Source organism: Chlamydomonas reinhardtii, chromosome 10, assembly GCF_000002595.2.
Source record: "Chlamydomonas reinhardtii strain CC-503 cw92 mt+ chromosome 10, whole genome shotgun sequence".
Taxonomy (NCBI): Eukaryota; Viridiplantae; Chlorophyta; class Chlorophyceae; order Chlamydomonadales; family Chlamydomonadaceae; genus Chlamydomonas; species Chlamydomonas reinhardtii.
Genome location: NC_057013.1, coordinates 4,506,321 through 4,527,242, shown reverse-complemented (window position 1 = coordinate 4,527,242; position 20,922 = coordinate 4,506,321). Strand labels below are relative to the sequence as shown.

Below are 20,922 nucleotides of genomic sequence, written 5' to 3'. Positions count from 1 at the left end.
AACTCTTGTGGTCGTCCTTTGCGCAACCTAGGGCCGCGCTCTTGTGTTCAAGACAAGTAAATAGCCAAGCAGCGATACATGTCAGCGGACATGGCTCCGGACACGGCTCGGGAAGTGAACGCGACTCCGCATGCCACTGACGAGGCTCCCGACTATTTGGCGCTCCTACCCGTGCCGCTGCTACTAAATAGTGTAAGTGATTGCTAGCTAGTGCTCATGCACGCTGCTGCTGATTGACCAGGCCTCCAGGAAGCTTGTGACAGCCAGACGTTACTCGCCCGGTTGCACCCCACCTCCCTCGCCGACTTTCGCCACCCTCGATTACCTCATTCATACGCTCCTCCCTCTCCCCGCTGATTGCCCCACCACTTCACTGTCACCCTAGCTCTTGTCCCCTCTGCCCGCCTCGCTCTCCCCGGCCTGCTTCCTTCCGTTTCATGCCGGCAGGTGCTGCCGCTGCTGGCTGCCCCGGACGTCTTGCGCCTTGCTGCCTGCTGCCGGACGCTGAAGGAGGTGGCGTTTGCGGATGACGTGTGGCAGCCCCGCTGCAAGGCGCGCAGCTGGGAGCGGCAGTACCGCGGGATGAGTTGGCAGGTGGGGCGACAGCCTGGCAGGCGCTGTGGCTTGTGGACTGAGGAGGCGCGGGGAGACAGGGCGACCGGAAGAGCTGGCCACGGGCTGCGCTGCAGCGCGCACGGGAAGGAGCAGATAGCCGAGCACCGTACCTGTAACGGATTGCGGGAAGGTCAGGGCGACTGGTGCAGGGCGACTGGGGCAGGGCGACTGCTGGCGAGACTCGCTGAGGAGGGGGGGGCATGGCGATCCGCAGGGAAGAGCTAAGGAAGGGCGTGCTGGAACAAGGGCCGGTGGTGGAGCTTGGTACAGGCGGGAAAGGCGCTGACGTCACCATTTGATAACGCCCGGAGGCGGTCAGGAGGGCTTGGAAGGCGCCACGCCAGGCTTAGTGCTTGGCGCGACAGGCGTGGCTTCAAGGTTCACCTGCCCACTTCGCGGCCTACAGGAGTGCTACACGGCGCGTCGGCGGACGCTGTGTGTGGAGTGCGGTCAGGCTAGCCGCTACGTGTTTGCGCTGCTCAGCTGCCGGCTTTGTGAGAAGTGCGAGCACGCGGTAAGGCGGAGGTACCAGGCGGCGGCAGCCGGGTTGAAGTGGATCCGGACCGGGCCGGGCCGCGCCAGAGAGGGAGGTTTGGCAGCTGGGGCAGCCAGCCAGGGGCGGGTGCAACAAGCAGGGCGGAGAGAGGGGCGTAGTTACACACATTTCCCAAAAAGAAACCGTTACATGAAGACGCATGACAAGACGGGGCTAGTGGCGTGGCGTGTCCAGGCTAGGCCAGCCCAACCGCCGTGCCATATGTGCAAACCTCGAACCTGATTGCGGCGGTTGTTCCCCCCCTCGTTCGCCCCTCAGAGCCCGCGGTACGGCCTGGTGACGGCCCTGGAGGCGGCTGAGCGGTACGGCGTGCCGTACACAGCCCTGGGCGGCGTGCCGTACCACGAGGCCTGCCGTACCCGGTTTTACCTCCGTACGACAATCGAGGCGATGGCCAGGCCGCTGGGAGGCGGGCGTGGCGCCGGCGCTCAGGAGAGCGGGTCGGAAGAGGAGGAGGAGAAGGAGGAGGAGAACCCGCAACGTGAGAATCGGGCGGAGGAGCCGATGGGTCCTGAGGCGGAGGACGGCGAGGGCGAGGCGCAGCAGCAGCAGCGGCAGCAGCAGGAGGATGAGAGCAGCGGTGAGGTGTTCGTGCTTGCGGCGGCTGTGGCAGTGTCGTGTGCGCGGGTGTGCGACCGAAAGAGCCTTTCCGAGCGTGAATGATAATGCCGGCACAGGCATAAGGGTGCAGAGTGTGAATGCGAGATGCATTAGACAGAGCGGCACGTGCATGACACACATGGCCTTGATTGGTTGTGCTGGTGCCTTCTGCAGATGAGGAGGAGGGCGGCGCCGGTGGGGACGCGGCGGCACAGCGGAGAGCGGCCGAGAAGGCTGCGCGCAAGGCCGCGAAGAAAGCGGTGAGCCAAAGCAGCTGCGCTCGGGGAGTCGAGGCACGGTGTCGAGGCTTTGGCCGCACTGAAGACACCCACTGAGGAGATTGTCATGTATCAATCGTAACCGAAAACGCCCTCCCGCACATCGCCCTTGTCGCGGCAGGCGAAGGAAGCCCAAAGGGCCAAGCGGCAGGGCAAGGCCACTGCCCCCATGGCGGCTCCGCCTCGGCCGTCGTACGGCAAGATTGTGACCGGCACGTCTCCTCCCACGGGTGAGGCGGTGCGAAGCGATTGGGTTGCAGGTGGCTGGAGCAGTTGCAGTGTGAGCTGCGTCCCGCATGTGGTTGGGGCTTCTGCGGTGCTCTCCTCTCCCACATCGCGCCACACGCGTGCTGTGGCATCTGCCCGAACGTTTGCCATGTATGGTGTACGCCTTGGTGCATGCAGGGAAGAGCCGTGGTGGCAGCGGTAGCGGTGGTGGCGGCAGTCGGGGCACCCGCGGTGCAGCGGTAGGTGGGAGGACCAAGCCAGGCGGGACAAGGGACTGACTTGGTTGTGCCTTTGGGTATGCACACCGAAATGTACACCTGCACACCGCTACCGATTTCGGTCGTGGCCGGCCATGGCACTTAGGAAACTTTGCAGTAGCTTTGCATGTGGCTATGCGTCATTACAAGCAGGGACAGTCCGACCAACGAAGGTGCACCGCACCCATGGCTACGGCGTCATCTAGACGCAGCCATCCCAGGATGACAGGTTCGCTTACAGCAGCATTCGCTGCCGCCGCTGTTGCCGCCTCAACGCAGGGGCTGTTCGGCCGCAGCCCGCCGGGCTGCCGGGCGGCGGGACCGCTGATGGTCCAGGTGGGGCTGGGGCGGCGAGATGTCGGCATGCGTGTGCCGGGCAGCTGGTGTTGCTGCATTGACCCCTCGCCCCCATCAAGTTGCATGCGAGGATATTAGCGCGCACGTGTTTCAGAAACATTTAAGCTAAGCGCGTTCATCCGGTGCCGGGCATTGAGGTCATGTCACTCATGTGTGGTGTGGTGCGACAGGATGACGGAGACGGCCAGGCGCTTCCACTCGAAGGGCAGGCTGTGGCAGGTGGTGGGCGGCGCCGAGGCGGCGGGCGTGGAGGCGGCGGCGGAGGTGGAGGCGGGGCGGGTGCGGCGGCGGCGCCCGCGGCCAGCGGTCCCAGCCGCACTGTCAAGCTTAAGTCGGGGTGGGCGGCGGAGCGGGAAGCGCTGATGGCTGCGTGGGGCCAGTTCGGGATTAGCGGGCTGGTGCTGGCGAGCTAGCGCGCTGGTGAGGCTTCGTGGCCTGGGGCGAGGAGTACAACAGCGTTTTGCTTGAGCTGGGTACGGTTGTACTTTCTGCCGTTCCCTGCATCTCATGGGCTTGCGTCTTGGCGCCTTCAGTTCCATGCTGGGAATGGTGACAGCGATCCCCACCTTGTGGGTGGCGGTTAGGCGCTTGGTCTGAACAGACCTTTGCTTGGTCTTGACTGTTCCCCCGCCTCCCAGTATGTTGATCCTGGTGGACACGGTGTGTAGGCCCGCGGGCGGGCGAACTGCCGTGTTGTTTTGGTTGTGCGCTACGGACATTTGGTTGTGTTGCAGAAGGCACATACTGATACGGCCGAGAATGCATGAGTGAGAAGCGAATGGTACCGCGGCAGGGACTCAGGCACACGCCCAGGCATCGGATAACCCGCGTTGGGAAGGAATGTCCGGCGGTGGATGTGCGGAAGCTGTACAGTATACCGTATGGGGTGTGTCCACAGGAGCGCGGGTTGAGATGTATGCTATGGTGGCCAGCCCATGCCACAAGAGTAACGGTACACACTGAAGCCGCACTCCTAGGCTCATGGGCAATCCCAAGCCACAGCCTGACAACTTGCGTATCATATGCTGCTGGCCTGTGATTGCGGCTATAGGTGTCGGTTTAAGCAGATGTCCCTGACCCGCTGCTCATCAAGCTGCGCACCCATTCCTAGTACTGCACACCGTGAACGTGGTCGAGTATCCGTTACACGGAGAGACAAAACTGGAGGGTTGCTCAAAAGACTGTTGCGGGCACACACGTTCGCGTCCCCATGCACACGGCTGCTCACGCAGAGCATGCGCGACCCGCCCCTTTGTCGCACCACCCCCAAAATCGAGAACACGCGGGAATAAGCTTAATCTTCTCGGGGTTGGTTGTTGGTTATTAAAATCACACGCAGAAAATCATTGACACCTACAGATCTATTTGTATAGCCCATGCACCGGCCTGCCACATCGTAAATTGCACGACGCATCGAGAGTGGACCATTCGCACCTGCAAACATTGCTAGTCCTGCTCTTTGCCGATTGACTTTCGCCTCCAGCACAACTGTTCTGACCCTTTGAGAAGCCGGCCACCGGCCGCGAACCAACCAACATGGACCGGCGGCGCAAACAACTCAGGGGCGGCTATTGACCATTTAGGGCACAAATACAATCACCGCCGCAGTCCACAGGCCAGTCCCAAGTCGACACACAGCTGCACGTGCCCCCCGACCAAAGACAAAAGCACCTGCAACGCGCGTCAGCCTAGTACCGACCTTGAACCGCTCCTTCCCGCATCGCCTGTCTTCAGCATCAGTCTTCCTGTTGCACGCACCGCTAAGCGCGCTGAGCGACAGCAAGCGCGCTTACTAACCGGCTGGTCTCCAACAAAATTCGCTCTCATCTCCCGAAGTCCCGCATGCGAACAACTCTCACGGCAAGCACACTCGGCACCCGCAACGCAGCGACTGACGATGCACAAAATGCAGGGCACTAGGGCCTCCGCTACGCTAGGCTGCAGAGAAAGCGATCCGCTCACGTCGAGAGCTACACAATTACTTGTTCTTGGCGTCCATCTGGCGCAGCTGTGCCTGCAGAGAGCCGAAGATGTTGAAGCCAACCCAGCCGATGACGGGCACCAGCAGAGTCGCCAGAATGGCCACGCGGTTGTCGCTGGCGGCCAGGGTGGCAATCTCAGTCGACGCCTCAGCCGACTGGGCGAACAGCAGAGAGGCAGCGGCGCCCATGCCGACGGCGGCGGGCACAGCGCGCTTGTTCTTGGCGTCCATCTGGTTCAGCTGCGCCTGCAGAGAGCCGAAGATGTTGAAGCCAACCCAACCGATGACGGGCACCAGCAGAGTCGCCAGAATGGCCACGCGGTTGTCGCTGGCGGCCAGGGTGGCAATCTCAGTCGACGCCTCAGCCGACTGGGCGAACAGCAGAGAGGCAGCGGCGCCCATGCCGACGGCGGCGGGCACAGCGCGCTTGTTCTTGGCGTCCATCTGGTTCAGCTGCGCCTGCAGAGAGCCGAAGATGTTGAAGCCAACCCAGCCGATGACGGGCACCAGCAGAGTCGCCAGAATGGCCACGCGGTTGTCGCTGGCGGCCAGGGTGGCAATCTCAGTCGACGCCTCAGCCGACTGGGCGAACAGCAGAGAGGCAGCGGCGCCCATGCCGACGGCGGCGGGCACAGCGCGCTTGTTCTTGGCGTCCATCTGGTTCAGCTGCGCCTGCAGAGAGCCGAAGATGTTGAAGCCAACCCAGCCGATGACGGGCACCAGCAGAGTCGCCAGAATGGCCACGCGGTTGTCGCTGGCGGCCAGGGTGGCAATCTCAGTCGACGCCTCAGCCGACTGGGCGAACAGCAGAGAGGCAGCGGCGCCCATGCCGACGGCGGCGGGCACAGCGCGCTTGTTCTTGGCGTCCATCTGGTTCAGCTGCGCCTGCAGAGAGCCGAAGATGTTGAAGCCGACCCAGCCCAGGACCGGCACCAGCAGGGTCGCCAGGATACCCGCGCGGTTGTCGCTGGCGGCCAGGGACGCAAGCTCAGTGGCAGCCTGGGCGTTGCCAGCCATCATCCACGAGGCAGCGACGGACGACAGGGTGGCAACGGTGCCGACCTGCGGGCGAAGGGCACACGACACCGCCGAGCATCGGCGTATTAGGATGTTGCACGTTGCAGTCGACAAGAAAAACACAGCCTTGGCACTCGACTCGCTTGCCCTCCGGGATGAGCGAGCACATCATGAACGCTTTCAGCGGCTCTAGCCTTGTCCCTCTCCCTGTTGTTGCTGGCGCCCGCGACATCGCGCGACAACGCTGAGCCCCCGAGCCCCGCTCCCGCGAAAATGGCCTCCACCACCGTATTGAGCACAAGATCACTCCGCATCGAGCCCCTGTAATCGTGCATTGTCCTGAGCGCGCGCTTTCACAAACCCCGGTCGGCCTCCCTCCAGCGAAGCTTCGGGCGCGCAAGCATACCGAAGCCCTTCCAGGCCGCCCCCGCATAAGTAAACACCCTTGATCGTAGCGCTTAGTTGTTTTCAGCTGATCGGGGCCCTCGGCAAGGCTCCGAAAGAAAGCTTCAGTCTGACCTCCCCCGCGCACCTTGAAGCCCAGCTGCTCCTCGCTAGCCTGGGCACGGACGACCACGGAGCGCACCGCGCGGCGAACAGGCAGCACAGGCTTGGCGCTGCGAACGCTGGAGCGCAGCGCCGCGGAGGTGGGAGCGGACATGCGGAGAGCGGCCATTTTGACAAGTCTTGGTAGGCAGAGAGCCCTAAACAGACACTGCTACACTCGGTGCTTCAAACACGTCGTTCCTACGCTACCAGTTCCTGTCCTGCCTTCCGGTGCCCTTTGCCGAGGACGGGACCGCGATCTCGCATTGTACGGCAATGCCTCCCGACTTTTCTCGCGCCCAGCTGCCAACGAAGGCCCGACCCTCTGCCATTATTTGCATGTGCACTTACAGCTATGACCCGGAAAAGTCAAATCCTGCATCAGCCGCCTGCGGCGCGAGCTCCGACACCAAGTCCGGCGCAAGGAAACGATGCTACCCCACCGAACTTAGCATGCCGCGACCTTAAATGATATAGAGGACTCGTAACTAGCTCGGAGACTGGTGACCGGTCATCCCGGCCACTTGGCGGCACAGCAGCGTGCCACGCTAGTGTACTTCGTGCCCCAGTGTGCCACGCGGGCCACCGTCAGCGGCTCCGCCAGCTCATCGGGCGGTCTGAGCTTGGTTTGGTCTTGCGCTTCTGAAAACATAACCTGTAACTTTGCAAGTACGGCTTGAGGCCAGAGTCTGTGGACCTGCGCGCGCGCTAGCGCCTGCAGGGGCACCCGCTGGCATCGCCAGCGCCCTGGCCCCTGCCATGCACCTCGGCCTGCACAGCATATCCCAGGGGTGCATTTGCATGGAGCAGGTTGGGTGTTGGGGCAGTGCACATGTTGGTCTGGGCGCTAGCGCCTGCAGGGGCACCCGCTGGCATCGCCAGCGCCCTGGCCCCTGCCATGCACCTCGGCCTGCACAGCATATCCCAGGGGTGCATTTGCATGGAGCAGGTTGGGTGTTGGGGCAGTGCACATGTTGGTCTGGGCGCTAGAGCCTGCAGGGGCACCCGCTGGCATCGCCAGCGCCCTGGCCCCTGCCATGCACCTCGGCCTGCACAGCATATCCCAGGGGTGCATTTGCATGGAGCAGGTTGGGTGTTGGGGCAGTGCACATGCTGGTCTGGGCATGGCTGCGGCCACGAAGCCCGTGCATGCTGCAAGGGGCAGCGGCCGGCCTGCCGCGGCTCGTGAATGGGGGAAACGTTGCCCATCGACTGGTATTGCCCTGGCCTGACCGGGGCTCGCGTCACAGCGCAGCTACCTGGACGGCATAGAAGCACGCGCATTTGGCTGCGATTCGGTGGCGAGTTGGCAGTTTGAAACGATGGGGCCCGAAAAGGGTATCGGGATGTAGTGTGTGGGCATGGTGCGGCGGTGCGTCGTAGCTGATGGACAGCAAGACAATGTGCATAGCTGACGGCCGTGGGCAGGCGCTACAGATAGGTCTGACCAGGGTTGGGTCTGATTTGAAGCCTTGTACGTCTGCCGGACAAGGAACTCAATGGTGTGTGCGTGTGAGGGGTAAGGCTCACAGGTAAGATGCCAGGCGCCTGGCAGTCAGGACTGAAGGGGCACCTTTGCCGCGGCTTGGCAGAAATAGGATTGCACACCACGGCAAGGGTAGGTAGGGCACAGGGCCAATTCTGCTGTGTGAACAGGGCCTCCCATTGGAGATTGAGGTTCAGCGACAATGAGCGACATCGTTTCTGGGCTTTGTGCTCCACCACACCTCTCGTGTCAGGAAGTTGCGGTCTTGACATGGCATCCACCCTTGAACTTACGACTTGCATACCGCTGCCCCGCCCTAGGGGCGTTTCAGGGCGAGCTAAAGCTATGACACATTACTAAGCTGTGGTGAATGCGGCATGCGCATCACGCAGAGCACCACTGACGCAACTCTGCCCTCACATCACGCTAATGCGCCACGGCCAGGCAGCTTAATTGCGGCCCTGACCTGCCCTGCCCGCCTGTGTTGAGGCTGCACTGGTGATCGAAACCGCTGCCAATACTGCGTATGTGTCGTTGCATTGACTCTGCCAGGGGAGCACTGGTGAAGACCGCCGCAAGCAGCAGTGGTGATGCGTGTACTTTGCACGTGCGGCGTGCGGCGCGGCAATCCCCGCAACTACCAACACTTTAACTGACACATGGGGATCACAAACGGGCTCCCGCACAACTGCCAACGAACAGGGGCGGCACCTGGCGTGGCGCGCAGCGCGAGTGGGAGCTAGTAGTTGTGCAGGGGCGCGTGTGGGAAGCTGCGGTGGAGTACGGTAGAGCTCTGCGGAGGCTGGCGGTTGGCGCGGCGCGCGAGTGGGAGTGCATCGTTGGACGGCGAGGCGTGTGGAGGGTTGGAGCAGAGCGTGGCGGAGCTCGGCGAAGGCTGGCGGTTGGCGCGGCGCGCAAGTGTGGGTGTATAGTTGAGAACGCACCGTTGGTGAAGCTGCGTGTGAGCTGCGTGCAAACTCAGAGAGACGCATGGGGCTGAACATGTTTCCGTAAGCTGCCTCTGGGCGCACATGGTTTCACATGGCTGACAGTGGGACCCTCGCGGGGCGGCGCCGCCCCGCGTTTGGATGCAGACGAGTGCGACTGCTGTGCGAGAGAGACATGTCCGGGTGCGCGGTACTTGGAGTGTACCGCGGCGGAGCGTTTGAACCCCCCGCTGTTCAGTCGGGTTGCATCTGAGCTCACACGGTTGACACTGGGACCCTCGCCGGGCGCCAGCCGCCACCACGTGGGTTACAAGCTGTACGCGATGCTGCGGCGGTGCGCGGCGGGACGACGCGTTGGAGTGCAACATAGTCGCTGGGGGGCACGCGCGGGCGGGGCGCCGGGGCATAGTGCATTCCAGCACCCAATGCCACAAGACCAAGCGAACCGGGGGGCTCGTGGGAAACGCAGAAGTTCAAGAGAACCTCAGGCGAAACCAGAAACACATTACACGTTCAACTCGGCCAAAACTGCGTCAGTCATGGTCACATGAATACCGTTTCGCCGGTTCATCACATCAAAATTTCAATATGAAGGCTTTCTGACAGCACGCGATTCAACAGTGAAGTTTCTGGCCGTCCAGGCAGCGTCCCTAAAATACCCTGACAAGTGTTCCCTGGTCACGGGAAAAGGGGCTGAGCCCCCCGCCCCACAGTCCGAGGCCGAACAACCTCATCGCACGGACATAGCCGGGGTCGGGTTTCAACAGACACATAGCCAAACCAGGTGCCTAGCAAATGCGATGCCACAGCAGAGCCAACCGCAGCCAGACGCAGCACAATTGTCAACAGCCGCACTACTTGTCATGCCGCTACGCATGCCCTGCCAGCCCCACTGCGGACCGCTACCTAGACACCAGCCAGCTCCTCAGCCTGCGCGCTTGCGCCGCTGCTTGGGCGGCGCTGCGCTCTCCTCCTCCACCTGGCCTTCCCCGCCTCCTCTGCTACCAAGATGCGCGCACGCGCCCCCGATGCCGCTGCCGCCGCCGCCGCCGCCGCCGCCGCCGCCGCCGCCGCCGCCACCGCTGCCCCCGCCGCCGCCATTCTGCAGCGATGCAGGTGGCGGGCGTGCTTCGTGGCCTGGCGGCGCTGCATGCAGAAGGTATGTACGCACCTTCAGGGCATGGGCGCGGTAGATAGCTTGACTTGCTCCCAGCTCTCATCATGAATAAGCGCCATCTTAGTAGCCATCCGCCCGTCAGACGTGTGCCAATGACACGTGCTTGCTTTGACCACAAATGCGAGTTAGGCGTGTTCGTGCGTGCAGGTCGCGTGCCCACGCTTGCACTACTACATGCGCCGCAATAACAAATAGGCTACGTCCCCTGGGGTCCAGAGCAGGGTGTTCGTTCTCCACGTCACTGGCTCGTGAAGTGCGTCAGCAGGTCCCTCTTGTAACCAATGCAATCTACGTGCACCGTGACGTGCGGTGGGCCAACGTCATCTATCTTCCGGAGGACGGCCGCTGGATGCTCATTGACCTGGAGCACGCGGGGCTTGAGGGCTGCGACTGCAGCCGCAGCCCGTTCCCGCTGCGGCACTGGAGCCCCCGGACCTTGCCGCCGGACAAGATGTACCGGGCGGCCAGCGACCTTCGCATGGCGGCCGAGCAGCTCATGTGCGGAGCCGGCAGCTTCAGTCTCAGCGAAGCCGGTGTCGGATTGCGGGAGAAACTGATGCGGGCGCTCGAGGAGGACACCGGCCGCAGTGGCCTGACCGCTGAGCAGGCGCTGCCGCACCCGTGGCTCGCGGCTGCTGCTGCAGCTAGCAAAGCCTCTTGATTCATACGGTGGTGGGACCTACACACAGCGGCGCGGCACCACACAAGCTGACGGAGAAGAGAGCCTAGACCCTGGTGCGAGCAACCGTGCTGCTAGAGGTAGTCGTTGATTGATGTAGTAGCACGTAGCCGGACACGTAGCCGGACACTGCGTAGCCTGTCAAATAGTGCTGCACTAAAAGCACTGCAACACTATTTGACAGGAGAAGTAATGTACGGGCGGGGCCGCCAGCATGAGTACGCCGTTGTTGACAGCCTGGACAGGGCAGAGGGTGGGCAGCCTGGACAGGGCAGAGGGTGGCAGGGTCTGCGGCATGGACAGGGACACGACTGCCGCTGCTGCATGAATGAGGGCCTTTGATGGGGTCATGGGGTCCTCGCTCATGTGGCGCGTATGCCCGTGTCCATGTTTGGGCGGGCGTCGGCTGCGTCCGCGTATGCCTTGATCAAGGTCCTGTATAATTTGGAGTTTACTGGGTTACCTGAGCCGCGAGCGCCAGTTGGTGCCTTGCTGAAACGGGTGGCGGTGGTGGTGGATCGGTGTATGACACCGGCACAGTATGATGCCCGGGCCTCAGCTCGGCTGCCTGGCGTGCCACTTGATGTCATGCACTTGCCACCTGTGTGTGGGGGTGTGGGGCTCTTGCCGCTGGTCCACCACGTCGCCGCGCGGCATGTGGGGTTGGCTGTGCGGTGCGTGTTAGTTGGGAGCGTGTGGGTTGCTGTCGTATGTGCCGCCGTGGGCGGCCGTGGCGGCGGCCTGGCTGCGCCGCCTGTACCCCGCTGCCACCGTGTTGTGTGTTTTATGTGGTGCCTATGACAAACGTGTGCTTGGGGCTCCGGTGCCCGTACCTGCCCGCCCCTTTTGCCTTCGGTCACACTGGTTCAGCCGCCGGCGCCGGGCGCTTGGGTGTATCGTGTGCTCCTGTGGGGTAACCCTGCGCTGCGCGATGGCGTCGTTTTGTTTCATGTGGCTTACAGGGGGGGGTAGGAAACAAAGTGCCAGACCCCATGCCCCGAAATCCCCCGGGACCCCCCTTGAGGGGACGACCGACCCCCCGACGGACAAAACCTTGTTGTTCAGGGGTTAAAACCCCTCCATTTTATACCACAGTGGTGTCAATCGACTCCTCTTGACGAGCACTATCACTCCGTGCCATCAGCGGTCCTGTTCTGAGACTTCGGTCGCAGGCGGGATCCTATCCATGGAAATCCCCTCGACCCAGACCACCCCGCGCTCAACTCTCTGCCGCGTGACGAATGGACAATGTGCATCGGCAGCCTTGTTAGACGTGAACTCATGCGCACCAGCGCTTCAGAGCCCAGCTGTGTCAGTGCGCATGTGTTGAATGTGGAGACATGTCCCGACATGTCCACGCCCGGACGCGCAACTTAGCCCTCCCACGCTGTGTTTGTGCTTATTACCTCATAACGTGCACATATGAGCCTGGTGGTGCTGCGTTTGGCCCCGAGTTCTGCTTGTGGGGCGCTTCCCGAAATCCGCCAGGATGAGCTCCCGAAACCCGACGGACCCCCAGGGACGAGGACCGACCCCCCAACTTTGGCGGCCCAGAACTTCGCAGACCCCCCCTTAAACAAGGGGTGTCAGCTTTGTACAGCTGGAAAATGGGCTGAGCCCCCGTACACTTGGGAGCTGTAGGCGTGTAACGCCCCGTCAGAGCCTCCATGCCGCTACGACTAGCAGGCGCATCGGCTAGGGACACTCGTCACTCGGGTTGGGGCCACGCGTGCCTTGTCACGTTCCCGAACACCCCAAGCAGTTCTTTCGCCTCCTGTCATACTCAACACCTCCCCGGCGCCCCACGCTCAAAGGGCTAGGCGCGGGGCGGGGGCGACCTCGGGGCTTCTCGGCATTCTGGCGCGTCGGCAGGCATGGCTCAGCAAGTCGCTCAAAACTTTCGATATACTTCCCCGCTTTGCTTGCCGCCTACATAGTTTGCCTTAGAGACTGCATATCAGCGGGCACCGGATGCTTTCCTCGCGACCTCGCGAAAGTCAATTGTCCATGGACGCGCGAAGGCACTTCTCGCTCCGCCCGAATTTTCCCTGCCACCTATTTACATGCAATAGGCATTAACACATATTAATACGTAGCACTCGCGGTTTGCGCCAGTATGCTATGTTTTGCACCTCCCCTGGTCCGCCTCCCCCTCCCCTGGTCCGCCTCCCCCCTCCCCTGGCCCTGCACGCTTTTCTTCGAGCCACGGACAGGGGTGTTCCTGGGGGGCTTCGCCCCCCCCCCCCCTGAAACGCTGCGCTGGGGGGGCTCAGCCCAAAAACTAAAAGTACGTGCATAATGCTCTCCTAAAGCTCTGTAATTTTGAGCATGGGGTAAGAATCTGAGCTTTCTACCCCCCCCTGTGGCTTATGCTGATTTGTTTGCTATCCCGAACTTGCAATGTGTTGGGGACTTGGTGGCCATGGATGCCGCGCCAAAGGAGGTACGGGACATTTATTGAGAGCGCGTCGATGAGCCATGGAGATGCATGTAATTTCACCTTTCGCGCACAGCTACTCCCCCCGGCGCTCGTGGCCAGAGGTCTTATCTTAGAAATACGAGTAGGAATTTCCCTCGAATTCTCCACAATCGTAGACGATTTCTGGGGTTTTGCACGGCGAATCTACGCTGACACGGCGTGTGGCACCCCCATTCCTACGATTTTGGGGGTTTGGGGGGGCTTGCCCCCCAAACAAGAGTTTTGAGCGTAGAAGGAATCGGGCCATTCTGCTACCGTAATATCTACAATCATGGACAATGCACTAAAAGACACTGCCCGCCACGACCCCTTTCTGAGGTTGGACCTCTGGCCGTGGCAGCCGGCAACCTGTCTGCAGACTGCACACTAGAGCTGTGAAGTAATCTCCACAAACGGGTAGAGTTGGACGCGCAGTCCTCTGCAGCACGCGACGGCCGCGCGCAGGTCAGATACTATGCTCTGTAGACGCAGCGGGCCTGAGGGCATCTACAAGATACGGGCACTGACGTCACTTGGCGCGCAGTAGTTTGCGCGTTGGTGACAGTCTCGGGCACGTGTGTGGCCAGGGGAGGTATGTGACAGACGCTCTTCCCACGACCACCTATACTTCAGCGGGCAATACTATGGCGCGCCATCCAGGCATTGACGTTGCGCTGCTTCATGCGTGTCAGAGTGTCAGATACTTGGCCGTGGTCTTGCCGCCATCTCACGCCCCCTCCACGCCCCCAAACCCTTGCCGCCTTGAGCGCTACCAATGAACCTCTGCTCTAGAGCTTGAAGCCCCCGAGACGTGTGGCTGCGACTGGCGTGCCATCCACCCCCCCCCCATCGCACACACACGCCCGCCGCCCACGCGACGAGGGCAAAGCCGAAGGGCCAAGCTCACAGAGAATGCCTATGCGCCGCAGCTCGCCTGTCAGTTTAGTTTCCTATACCCTAAAGGAATAACATAGAGCTTGCAGGCCCGCTTGGAGAAGGGGCGAGCAACGCGCATGCGCAAGCCTTGCGGTCGCTTTTCGTGCTCCGTCCCAGCCCTGCGCGCCAGACCCCTGCAGGCAGTCAAAAATTCACCACATGGTACAAGCAACAAATTGATGCGGGTCGAAACAGACTACAGGAGAACAGTCAAAATTGCATCTACGATACGGCCATCTGTACGGCGTGGCCACGATCGCAGCGACAGCGACCAAGTTGCGATGCGCGTGCGTTCACTGTTTGTCTCCCGTTGCTCCGGAAAAATGGCGTTCGTTCTTGCTAAGTCCTCCGCTTTCGGCGTGGCCGCGAAGCCCGTCTCCCGCCGCTCGAGCGTCGCCGTCAAGGTGCGCCCTGGCCTCCACCTGGCAGGGCTAGATAATAAACTTAGGCGCTCGATATCAGCAGCATAGAGCATCGCAGCTTGCAGCGACAGAAAAGCGGAGATGGCGCGCCTCGTCCCGCAAGTAAAGTTGCTGATGCTCCGGCTTTCCTCAACGCGGCAGGCCATCCTGCCGCGCCCCGGATGGAGCAGTTGGCTTCAATTGCTCAGCGCATGCGGTGTAGGAGGAAATCAGCGCTCCGGCTTACCTGCAGCTGCGATGATTACTCGCGACTCGCAGCGCAGCGCCACAGCCACCGCTGCACCCAGAGAATGTGTTATTGTCGCATCACTTCTCAGGCCCGGTACCAATGACCGCAGCTCGTGCGTGCAGTATCTGTCGCTGGCCTGACCTTAGATGTGCTATGCTTCACGTGTAGGCGTCCGCCGTGCCGGAGAACGTCAAGGAGGCCCGCGAGTGGATCGATGCCTGGAAGTCCAAGTCGGTGAGAATGGGCGCCAGGGCTGGGCGGGTTGGAGGAACGACATATCTTGCTAGCTGCGGGTTTGGGGCCCGCAGCACGGGGGATCAAGGTGCTGCCGGTAGGGGGTAAGCAAGTGCCGGGGCACGTGGCCCATAACCCAAACGGCACGGTGCTAATGTGGTTTCTATTGTTTCGCCTTCTGTCACTTCGTCTACAACAGGGCGGCGCCAAGCGCGATGCCGCTCTGCCCAGCTGGATGCCCGGCGCTGACCTGCCCGGCTACCTGAACGGCACTCTGCCCGGCGTAAGTTGGGTTGGCACCTCGCAATTTTGTCCTGCAACAGGAGGCAACACAGAGCCGTTAGCTAGCTGTGCATGTTTCCATGTCTATATTGGGCATCCGAGAGAGCAGCATCAGATGGTGCGGGACACTGACGTGCTTCATCATTGCCTCACACAGGACTTCGGCTTCGACCCCCTGTACCTGGGCCAGGACCCCGTCAAGCTTAAGTGGTGAGTATTAAGCGGGGAGCAGGGCAACGGGGCGGCTGAGTGGCGCAGCACCAGAGCCTAGCGGGCGACCAGGCTGCTCCTGGAAGGGCGTCAGCGGGATCGCCAGTTCCAGCACGGGGCGAAGCTGTGGTGGGATTGCGGTGCGCATGGGCTACCCACTGCAGAGGGATGGGTCACGGGACGGGAACGGCGATGGAGTGACTGACCTCAACATTTGTTGGCTATGCCTTTGCGAACGGCAGGTACGCCCAGGCTGAGCTGATGAACGCTCGCTTCGCCATGGTGAGTGGTGCTTCCGCAAGGAAAAAGAGCTTTGGGCTGGGCTGGCACAACGTGTGCTGCTGTATACCGAGGGGGGCTTGCACTTCGACCCGCCCACTGGTCCCTCCGCCCCAACTTATCCCCCCATTTTCCAACCCCCCCATTATGCTTGCAGCTTGCCGTTGCCGGTATCCTGGTGCCCGAGCTGCTGTCCAACATCGGCTTCTCGTGGCCCGGCGCTGGCGTGGCCTGGTACGATGCCGGCAAGTTCGAGTACTTCGCCCCGGCCTCGTCCCTGTTCGGCGTCCAGATGCTGCTGTTCGCCTGGGTGGAGATCCGCCGGTGAGCATGGAGATCGGGGCCGGCCCAGCGCTCACGCGCTGGGGGAGGGCGACGCGCACAGGAGGGTGGGAAAGGTTCTGCGGCCGGGCCTGCAAGCTCTGGGACGCGTGCGTTGTGGTGCGTTTGGACAAGTTTGCATATGGGAGGCAGGGCTCGCCACGTGAGCGGACCGTATCCACGAACTTCGGCGCGAACGGACTTGGGACCACGCGCGCCGCGTTTCGGGAAATAGGCAACACGAATTCTCCTCGATCATTGCAACGTTTTCTAACCCTCCCATCCCTCCTTGTTCCTCCCCGCAGCTACCAGGACTTCGTGAAGCCCGGCTCGGCCAACCAGGATCCCATCTTCACCAACAACAAGCTGCCCGATGGCAACGAGCCCGGCTACCCCGGCGGCGTGAGTCCTCGTGCGGGGCCCTGCTGGGATCGGAAATGGGTGTTGGACGTGCACGACAGGGAATTGAGGGACAGCTAATGAAGCGGACCTTCTCAGATATGCCCAGCCACGACTTACCCTTGCCGCACTGAACGGTACCTTGCTGACGTGAAAATGCCAACGCTCTGTTCTTTTGCCCAGATCTTCGACCCCTTCGGCTGGAGCAAGGGTGACATCAAGTCCCTGAAGCTGAAGGAGATCAAGAACGGCCGTCTGGCCATGCTGGCGTTCGCTGGCTTCATCGGCCAGGTGCGGTGTCTCGGATAGCAGGCGGTTGGTATACTCTGGGTCCTGGCATGCAGCGTGGTGACTACATGGCTCATGCGGTGTGCGCTCTGTGAGCTTACTGTGTATGGTCGGTCACGTGTTATGGTCGACATCACGGATGACGGCTGCACTTCAGAATTGAATTTTCTGACGCGTTCCGCGCCTTCTTGTGTTGCTCTGCCTGCAGGCTTACACCACCGGCACCACCCCCCTTAAGAACCTGTCGACCCACCTGGCTGACCCCTGGTCGACCACCGTCTGGCAGAACGACCTGGCCCGCCTGTAAATGGCCTGGCCGCCGTTTGCTCGGCCGGCCCAAGACCGGCGCTGGCTGACGTGTTGCTTGCTGACAGGCGACATGGCGCGCAGCGTCCAGTCCTGATACCTGTACACTGAAGACCGCGGTGTGTTAAAAAGCATTGGCGGCGGCCCCCGACGCGGGAGCCCCCGAATGTGGCTCTGGCGCACGTCGGGTTGTTTGGCGCCATGTACGCCTTGGCGGCTGGGAGAGGCTGATGTGTCCTGCTCGCAGTCGCCGGCGGCTGGCCTTTACTTTGCGCAACGCAGCGTGGTGTGGATGGCAATCGTGGTCTGTGCATGGGCTCTGTCGCTGGCCAGAACCCGGGTGCCGCCGCCTTCCATGCTGGGTTGGCAGATTTTGGAGTGGTGACAACTGATGGGTTTAGTGTTGATGATGTGGACGCTACTGGTGTGTTGGTGGGTGAGTGGTGAAACCTGAGGCAAGTAAGGGCAGGCGCAAAGGGCGCGACCAGGCACGAGAGGAGAAGCGTCTGCGCAGAAAGGCGGGGACGCAGCCGGCCGCGACGCCGGCGCTGCCGGCCTGCAGGGAAACTGAGTGGCGGTGTGATCACGCATCGCATGTCATGAATGGGTGGTTGAGCTGTACAGCATTCTTGACATGTAATCCTCTTCATGAGCTCAAGAATCAAGCGACAGGGACGGGGAGCACGGGCGGGCAGTGAGGCGAAGCGCTGGGGGCTGGTATGTGCTGGGCCATAGGGAGATCTTGACAGTCAACGATTCGCTGCATGCTTGGGGTATGGGCGTCAGCTGCACCCTACGGGACCTCGCGAACCTGCCTTAAGCCCTTAACCCTGTCCAATCGCACACCCTATCCTCGAAACATCGACACAACCTGCCAGCTACCGTCGGTACAGTAACAGCGCGCGAACAACGCACCAATGCCTTGTCCCTTCTTGCTACGCATTTATGTGGGCACGGGTGGGAGCCACACACATCGGGACTACGCTTTCCTGCCCCTTGCCATGTTCCATCACGATCGCACACCCTATCCTCAACCCTACCTCACTTACCGCGGGGCCCCCCTCCACCCCCGCCGCAGAGCAGCCTGCCGCCCCCGCCGCCCCCGCCGCCCCCGCCGCCCCCGCCGCTGAGTTCGACGCCACTCATCCGTACATTCGGGCGCCCTCTTCTGCCTTGCCTCGCCTCTTGCCACACTGTCGCCCGGCCATTGCTTTGCTGCATTCCGTTTGCATTTTCTCTGCGGTTGCCTACTCATCGTGGACGCTGGTCACCTTCCTGCAGGCGTGCGATGCGGCTCTGCCTCGCGAGTGTAGCGTTGCGGTGTGTCTGTGTGGTGCTATCGCCTGGCCGGGCGCCCGGAGCGTGAGGAATGCGCGTCAGCAAACTTCCAGCCAGCCAGCAACTCGTCGGTACAGTAACTCCGGCGTTCGACCAGCCGCGCACTCCTGCCCTGCCGTTGCCAATTGTGTGCCATCTGTTGGGTTCTGGGAATCAGCTGCACCCTACGGGACTTTACCAACCTGCCTTACCACGGTCCCATCGCACACTCACTTACCGTAGATGTCCCTACCATCCAATCAACGGCAAGCCGGATGGACCGGGAGGAGCACGTGAGAATGTGAGGTTACCAGATGGGACAGCCCAACACGCGGGTCTGAGAGAATTGCCTGGGACGCATACTTGCTAACCTCCTCCGCGCTGCACTGCATCCTTCTCTCTGCCGCATCCTATCGCTCACAACGGGTCTGAAGGGGGCACACCGCCTTCCCTTACCCGAACTCTTGCTCCTCCTGTCCCGCCGCTGTCATCGCCGCTTCACCACTCAGCGCAATAACATGCATCACACTGCCCCGCACATCTGCCCCTGCAGCCACATACTCGCGCCGCATGGCCTTGTATGCGTCAGATACCCCATCGGCAGCCCCATATGCACGCGCTGCGACGGGCTCCTGCTGCGGCCGCGCCGGAGAATCGCTCCCATCCTGAGGTTGCCCTTGCTGCTGCTCTTGCATTTGTTGCTGCGCTTGCCCTTGCAGCTGCTGCTGTGCGCGCTGGTGCCACCTCCGGAACTCCACATGGTGCTCTTCCTCCACCACCTGCACCGCCTCTGCCCCCGGCACCCCCTGGCCCTCGGCCGAGGCCAGCTCCACCTGCTGTGGCAATCCTTGCCCCTGCCCCTGCCCCTGCCCCTGCCCTTCCCCACCCTGTTGCGCACTGATCTCCAGCAGCTGCTGTCGTACCAGCGCCTCCAGTTCGTACAGCTCCGAGTCGTCATGCACGCCCGCCGCACGCATCGCGTCCGCCAGCCTGCACGTGTGACACAAGCAGTGACCTTGAGAGCCATCATGCCACTGCGGAGGCTGGGGGCCGGCGCCGGTTGTGTCCCCAACCAACCCAGCCCCACATGCAGGTGCTCCGGGTGCTAGCGGCACTGCACCCACGTCCGAACCCTGTCGCCTGTCATCCCTTAGCCCCTTCATCCAGACATCCCGTATGCACACAGCAGCACGCTACAGCCCACGCGAACCCTCGCACCTGAACAGGTACTCGCAGTTCGGCCCCGACGGGCCGCGGCTGGTGGCGATCTGCGTGGCGATCGCGGGCAGTGGCGCGGGGCCCAGATAGTTGGAGTTGGCGGGGCTGGCAATGTAGACCAGAGCGCCCTTCACCAGCAGCTGCATGCGGGGGTACGACACAGGAGGGCGCGACACAGGGTGTTGTATTTTGGTATTGTTGTAGAACTATGATGTCACTGATGCGCGGGATGTACACAGGGCCCCATACGCACACCCACCGGCTGCGCCCCTGGCCTGCCGTGCCGACATTGGTACGAGGCGGCCAGTTCCTCGCCCGCCCACAGATGCTGTCTTGTTCCCAACGCACCTGCCCGCTTGCCCCATGACCTCTAATGCCGCGCTCCCCTCTACGCTATCGTGCGCCCGCCGCACACATGCTTCCGATCCCCTACACACCAGAACTCAGAGCACCCCTCGCAGGCTCGCAGTCGGGCGGCCCGCCAACCGCCACCAACTGCCGCCGCACCTGACCGTCCGCGCCGTACACGTCCACATAATGCCGTACATCGTACTGCTTTTCCCGCCACTCCAGATATGCTAGTGTGGCTGCCTGCTCCTGTGGCGGCCCCGCAAGCCTGAAGGCGGCGCCCCACGTCACCGCGCCCGGCTCCTCCGTCAGCGTCACGGTGCGCCCGGGTCGCTGCGGCGTGCCGCGGTGATCGGTCGAGCCCTATTGTATATGGGAGGCAAGGGGCACGATTGGTACCACCTGTGAGGCCGGCAGCATCCATACATGCCCTGTGCAAGCCCCTTCCCAAGCAACCTGGTGCGACCCTTTCCAGTGCCACGACCTGTGGGCAACTGTGCAACCCCAGCTGCCGTGCAGCGCAGCTGCATGCACCCGCTCATGCCCCATATGCCTTCCGACTAAGCTCACACGGGCACACAGTACTAAAACTTGTCTACATCGCTGAGCCCAGGCGCTGCCAAGCACGAGTCCTGTGCCAGCGTCATCAGCTAGACCTAGTTGACACGCGCACCTGCCAAAATACACGTTTCCAGCCCCTGACCCAGCCAACAACTTTGGCCGTGTGGTCAAAGTTAGGTGTATGAACCAGCGAGCCATAGCCGAATATCCAAGTGCTGGAAGCCTCCAGCTCGTTTACTGTAGACATGTGGGCATGGATAAAGTCGTTGAGCCCCGCTGTCCACCTCAGCCCTCCCTCCTGTCCATTTAATGATGGACTGGAAAATCCATGTATGTAGTGACTGCTGAAACGGAGCTTTGCACAGGCTTTTTCCAGCTAGATCCAGCGTC

At 62.0% G+C, this 20,922-nt stretch overlaps 5 protein-coding genes across 5 annotated transcripts; 3 read left to right on the top strand and 2 right to left on the bottom strand.

Annotated features, from left to right (window-relative positions):
- Positions 1–5: 5 nt before the first annotated feature.
- Positions 6–4,011, top strand: CHLRE_10g452150v5 (uncharacterized protein). The gene is made up of 9 exons (XM_043066985.1): positions 6–192; positions 448–594; positions 1,022–1,129; positions 1,430–1,751; positions 1,946–2,031; positions 2,171–2,279; positions 2,455–2,516; positions 2,814–2,870; positions 3,062–4,011. Exons 1-9 carry the CDS (start codon positions 91–93, stop codon positions 3,302–3,304), a joined length of 1,236 nt encoding a protein of 411 aa, XP_042920382.1. The 5' UTR covers positions 6–90; the 3' UTR covers positions 3,305–4,011.
- An 11-nt stretch (positions 4,012–4,022) lies between these two features.
- Positions 4,023–6,630, bottom strand: CHLRE_10g452100v5 (uncharacterized protein). Its single transcript, XM_001698286.2, has 2 exons — positions 6,422–6,630; positions 4,023–5,934 (listed from the first exon to the last, which is right to left on the bottom strand). Exons 1-2 carry the CDS (start codon positions 6,563–6,565, stop codon positions 4,870–4,872), a joined length of 1,209 nt encoding a protein of 402 aa, XP_001698338.2. The 5' UTR covers positions 6,566–6,630; the 3' UTR covers positions 4,023–4,869.
- Positions 6,631–9,315: 2,685 nt separating this feature from the next.
- On the top strand, positions 9,316–11,191 carry CHLRE_10g452076v5 (uncharacterized protein). The gene is made up of 2 exons (XM_043066984.1): positions 9,316–10,027; positions 10,311–11,191. The coding sequence occupies exons 1-2, from the start codon at positions 9,878–9,880 to the stop codon at positions 10,704–10,706; spliced, it is 546 nt and encodes a 181-aa protein (XP_042920381.1). The 5' UTR covers positions 9,316–9,877; the 3' UTR covers positions 10,707–11,191.
- A 2,960-nt stretch (positions 11,192–14,151) lies between these two features.
- CHLRE_10g452050v5 (uncharacterized protein) lies at positions 14,152–17,740 on the top strand. Its single transcript, XM_001698467.2, has 9 exons — positions 14,152–14,522; positions 14,938–15,003; positions 15,203–15,286; positions 15,443–15,495; positions 15,738–15,777; positions 15,932–16,098; positions 16,401–16,497; positions 16,678–16,785; positions 16,991–17,740. The coding sequence occupies exons 1-9, from the start codon at positions 14,442–14,444 to the stop codon at positions 17,087–17,089; spliced, it is 795 nt and encodes a 264-aa protein (XP_001698519.2). The 5' UTR covers positions 14,152–14,441; the 3' UTR covers positions 17,090–17,740.
- A 489-nt stretch (positions 17,741–18,229) lies between these two features.
- Positions 18,230–20,871, bottom strand: CHLRE_10g452000v5 (uncharacterized protein). Its single transcript, XM_043066983.1, has 4 exons — positions 20,645–20,871; positions 20,131–20,334; positions 19,624–19,763; positions 18,230–19,395 (listed from the first exon to the last, which is right to left on the bottom strand). The coding sequence occupies exons 1-4, from the start codon at positions 20,777–20,779 to the stop codon at positions 18,858–18,860; spliced, it is 1,017 nt and encodes a 338-aa protein (XP_042920380.1). The 5' UTR covers positions 20,780–20,871; the 3' UTR covers positions 18,230–18,857.
- Positions 20,872–20,922: the final 51 nt, after the last annotated feature.

Excerpts from the sequence above, each read along its gene's own strand:
- CHLRE_10g452150v5 (XM_043066985.1), top strand. The coding sequence starts at position 91 with ATGGCTCCGGACACGGCTCGGGAAGTGAACGCGACTCCGCATGCCACT. Across the intron at positions 2,280-2,454 it reads CGGCACGTCTCCTCCCACGG|GGAAGAGCCGTGGTGGCAGC; the intron begins GTGAGGCGGTGC and ends TGGTGCATGCAG. Across the intron at positions 2,871-3,061 it reads CGGGACCGCTGATGGTCCAG|GATGACGGAGACGGCCAGGC; the intron begins GTGGGGCTGGGG and ends GTGGTGCGACAG.
- CHLRE_10g452100v5 (XM_001698286.2), bottom strand. The coding sequence starts at position 6,565 with ATGGCCGCTCTCCGCATGTCCGCTCCCACCTCCGCGGCGCTGCGCTCC. Across the intron at positions 5,935-6,421 it reads AGGAGCAGCTGGGCTTCAAG|GTCGGCACCGTTGCCACCCT; the intron begins GTGCGCGGGGGA and ends CTTCGCCCGCAG.
- CHLRE_10g452076v5 (XM_043066984.1), top strand. The coding sequence starts at position 9,878 with ATGCGCGCACGCGCCCCCGATGCCGCTGCCGCCGCCGCCGCCGCCGCC. Across the intron at positions 10,028-10,310 it reads GGCGGCGCTGCATGCAGAAG|GTCCCTCTTGTAACCAATGC; the intron begins GTATGTACGCAC and ends GTGCGTCAGCAG.
- CHLRE_10g452050v5 (XM_001698467.2), top strand. The coding sequence starts at position 14,442 with ATGGCGTTCGTTCTTGCTAAGTCCTCCGCTTTCGGCGTGGCCGCGAAG. Across the intron at positions 15,287-15,442 it reads TGAACGGCACTCTGCCCGGC|GACTTCGGCTTCGACCCCCT; the intron begins GTAAGTTGGGTT and ends TGCCTCACACAG. Across the intron at positions 16,498-16,677 it reads AGCCCGGCTACCCCGGCGGC|ATCTTCGACCCCTTCGGCTG; the intron begins GTGAGTCCTCGT and ends TCTTTTGCCCAG.
- CHLRE_10g452000v5 (XM_043066983.1), bottom strand. The coding sequence starts at position 20,779 with ATGTCTACAGTAAACGAGCTGGAGGCTTCCAGCACTTGGATATTCGGC. Across the intron at positions 20,335-20,644 it reads GGAAACGTGTATTTTGGCAG|GGCTCGACCGATCACCGCGG; the intron begins GTGCGCGTGTCA and ends CATATACAATAG. Across the intron at positions 19,396-19,623 it reads AACTGCGAGTACCTGTTCAG|GCTGGCGGACGCGATGCGTG; the intron begins GTGCGAGGGTTC and ends TCACACGTGCAG.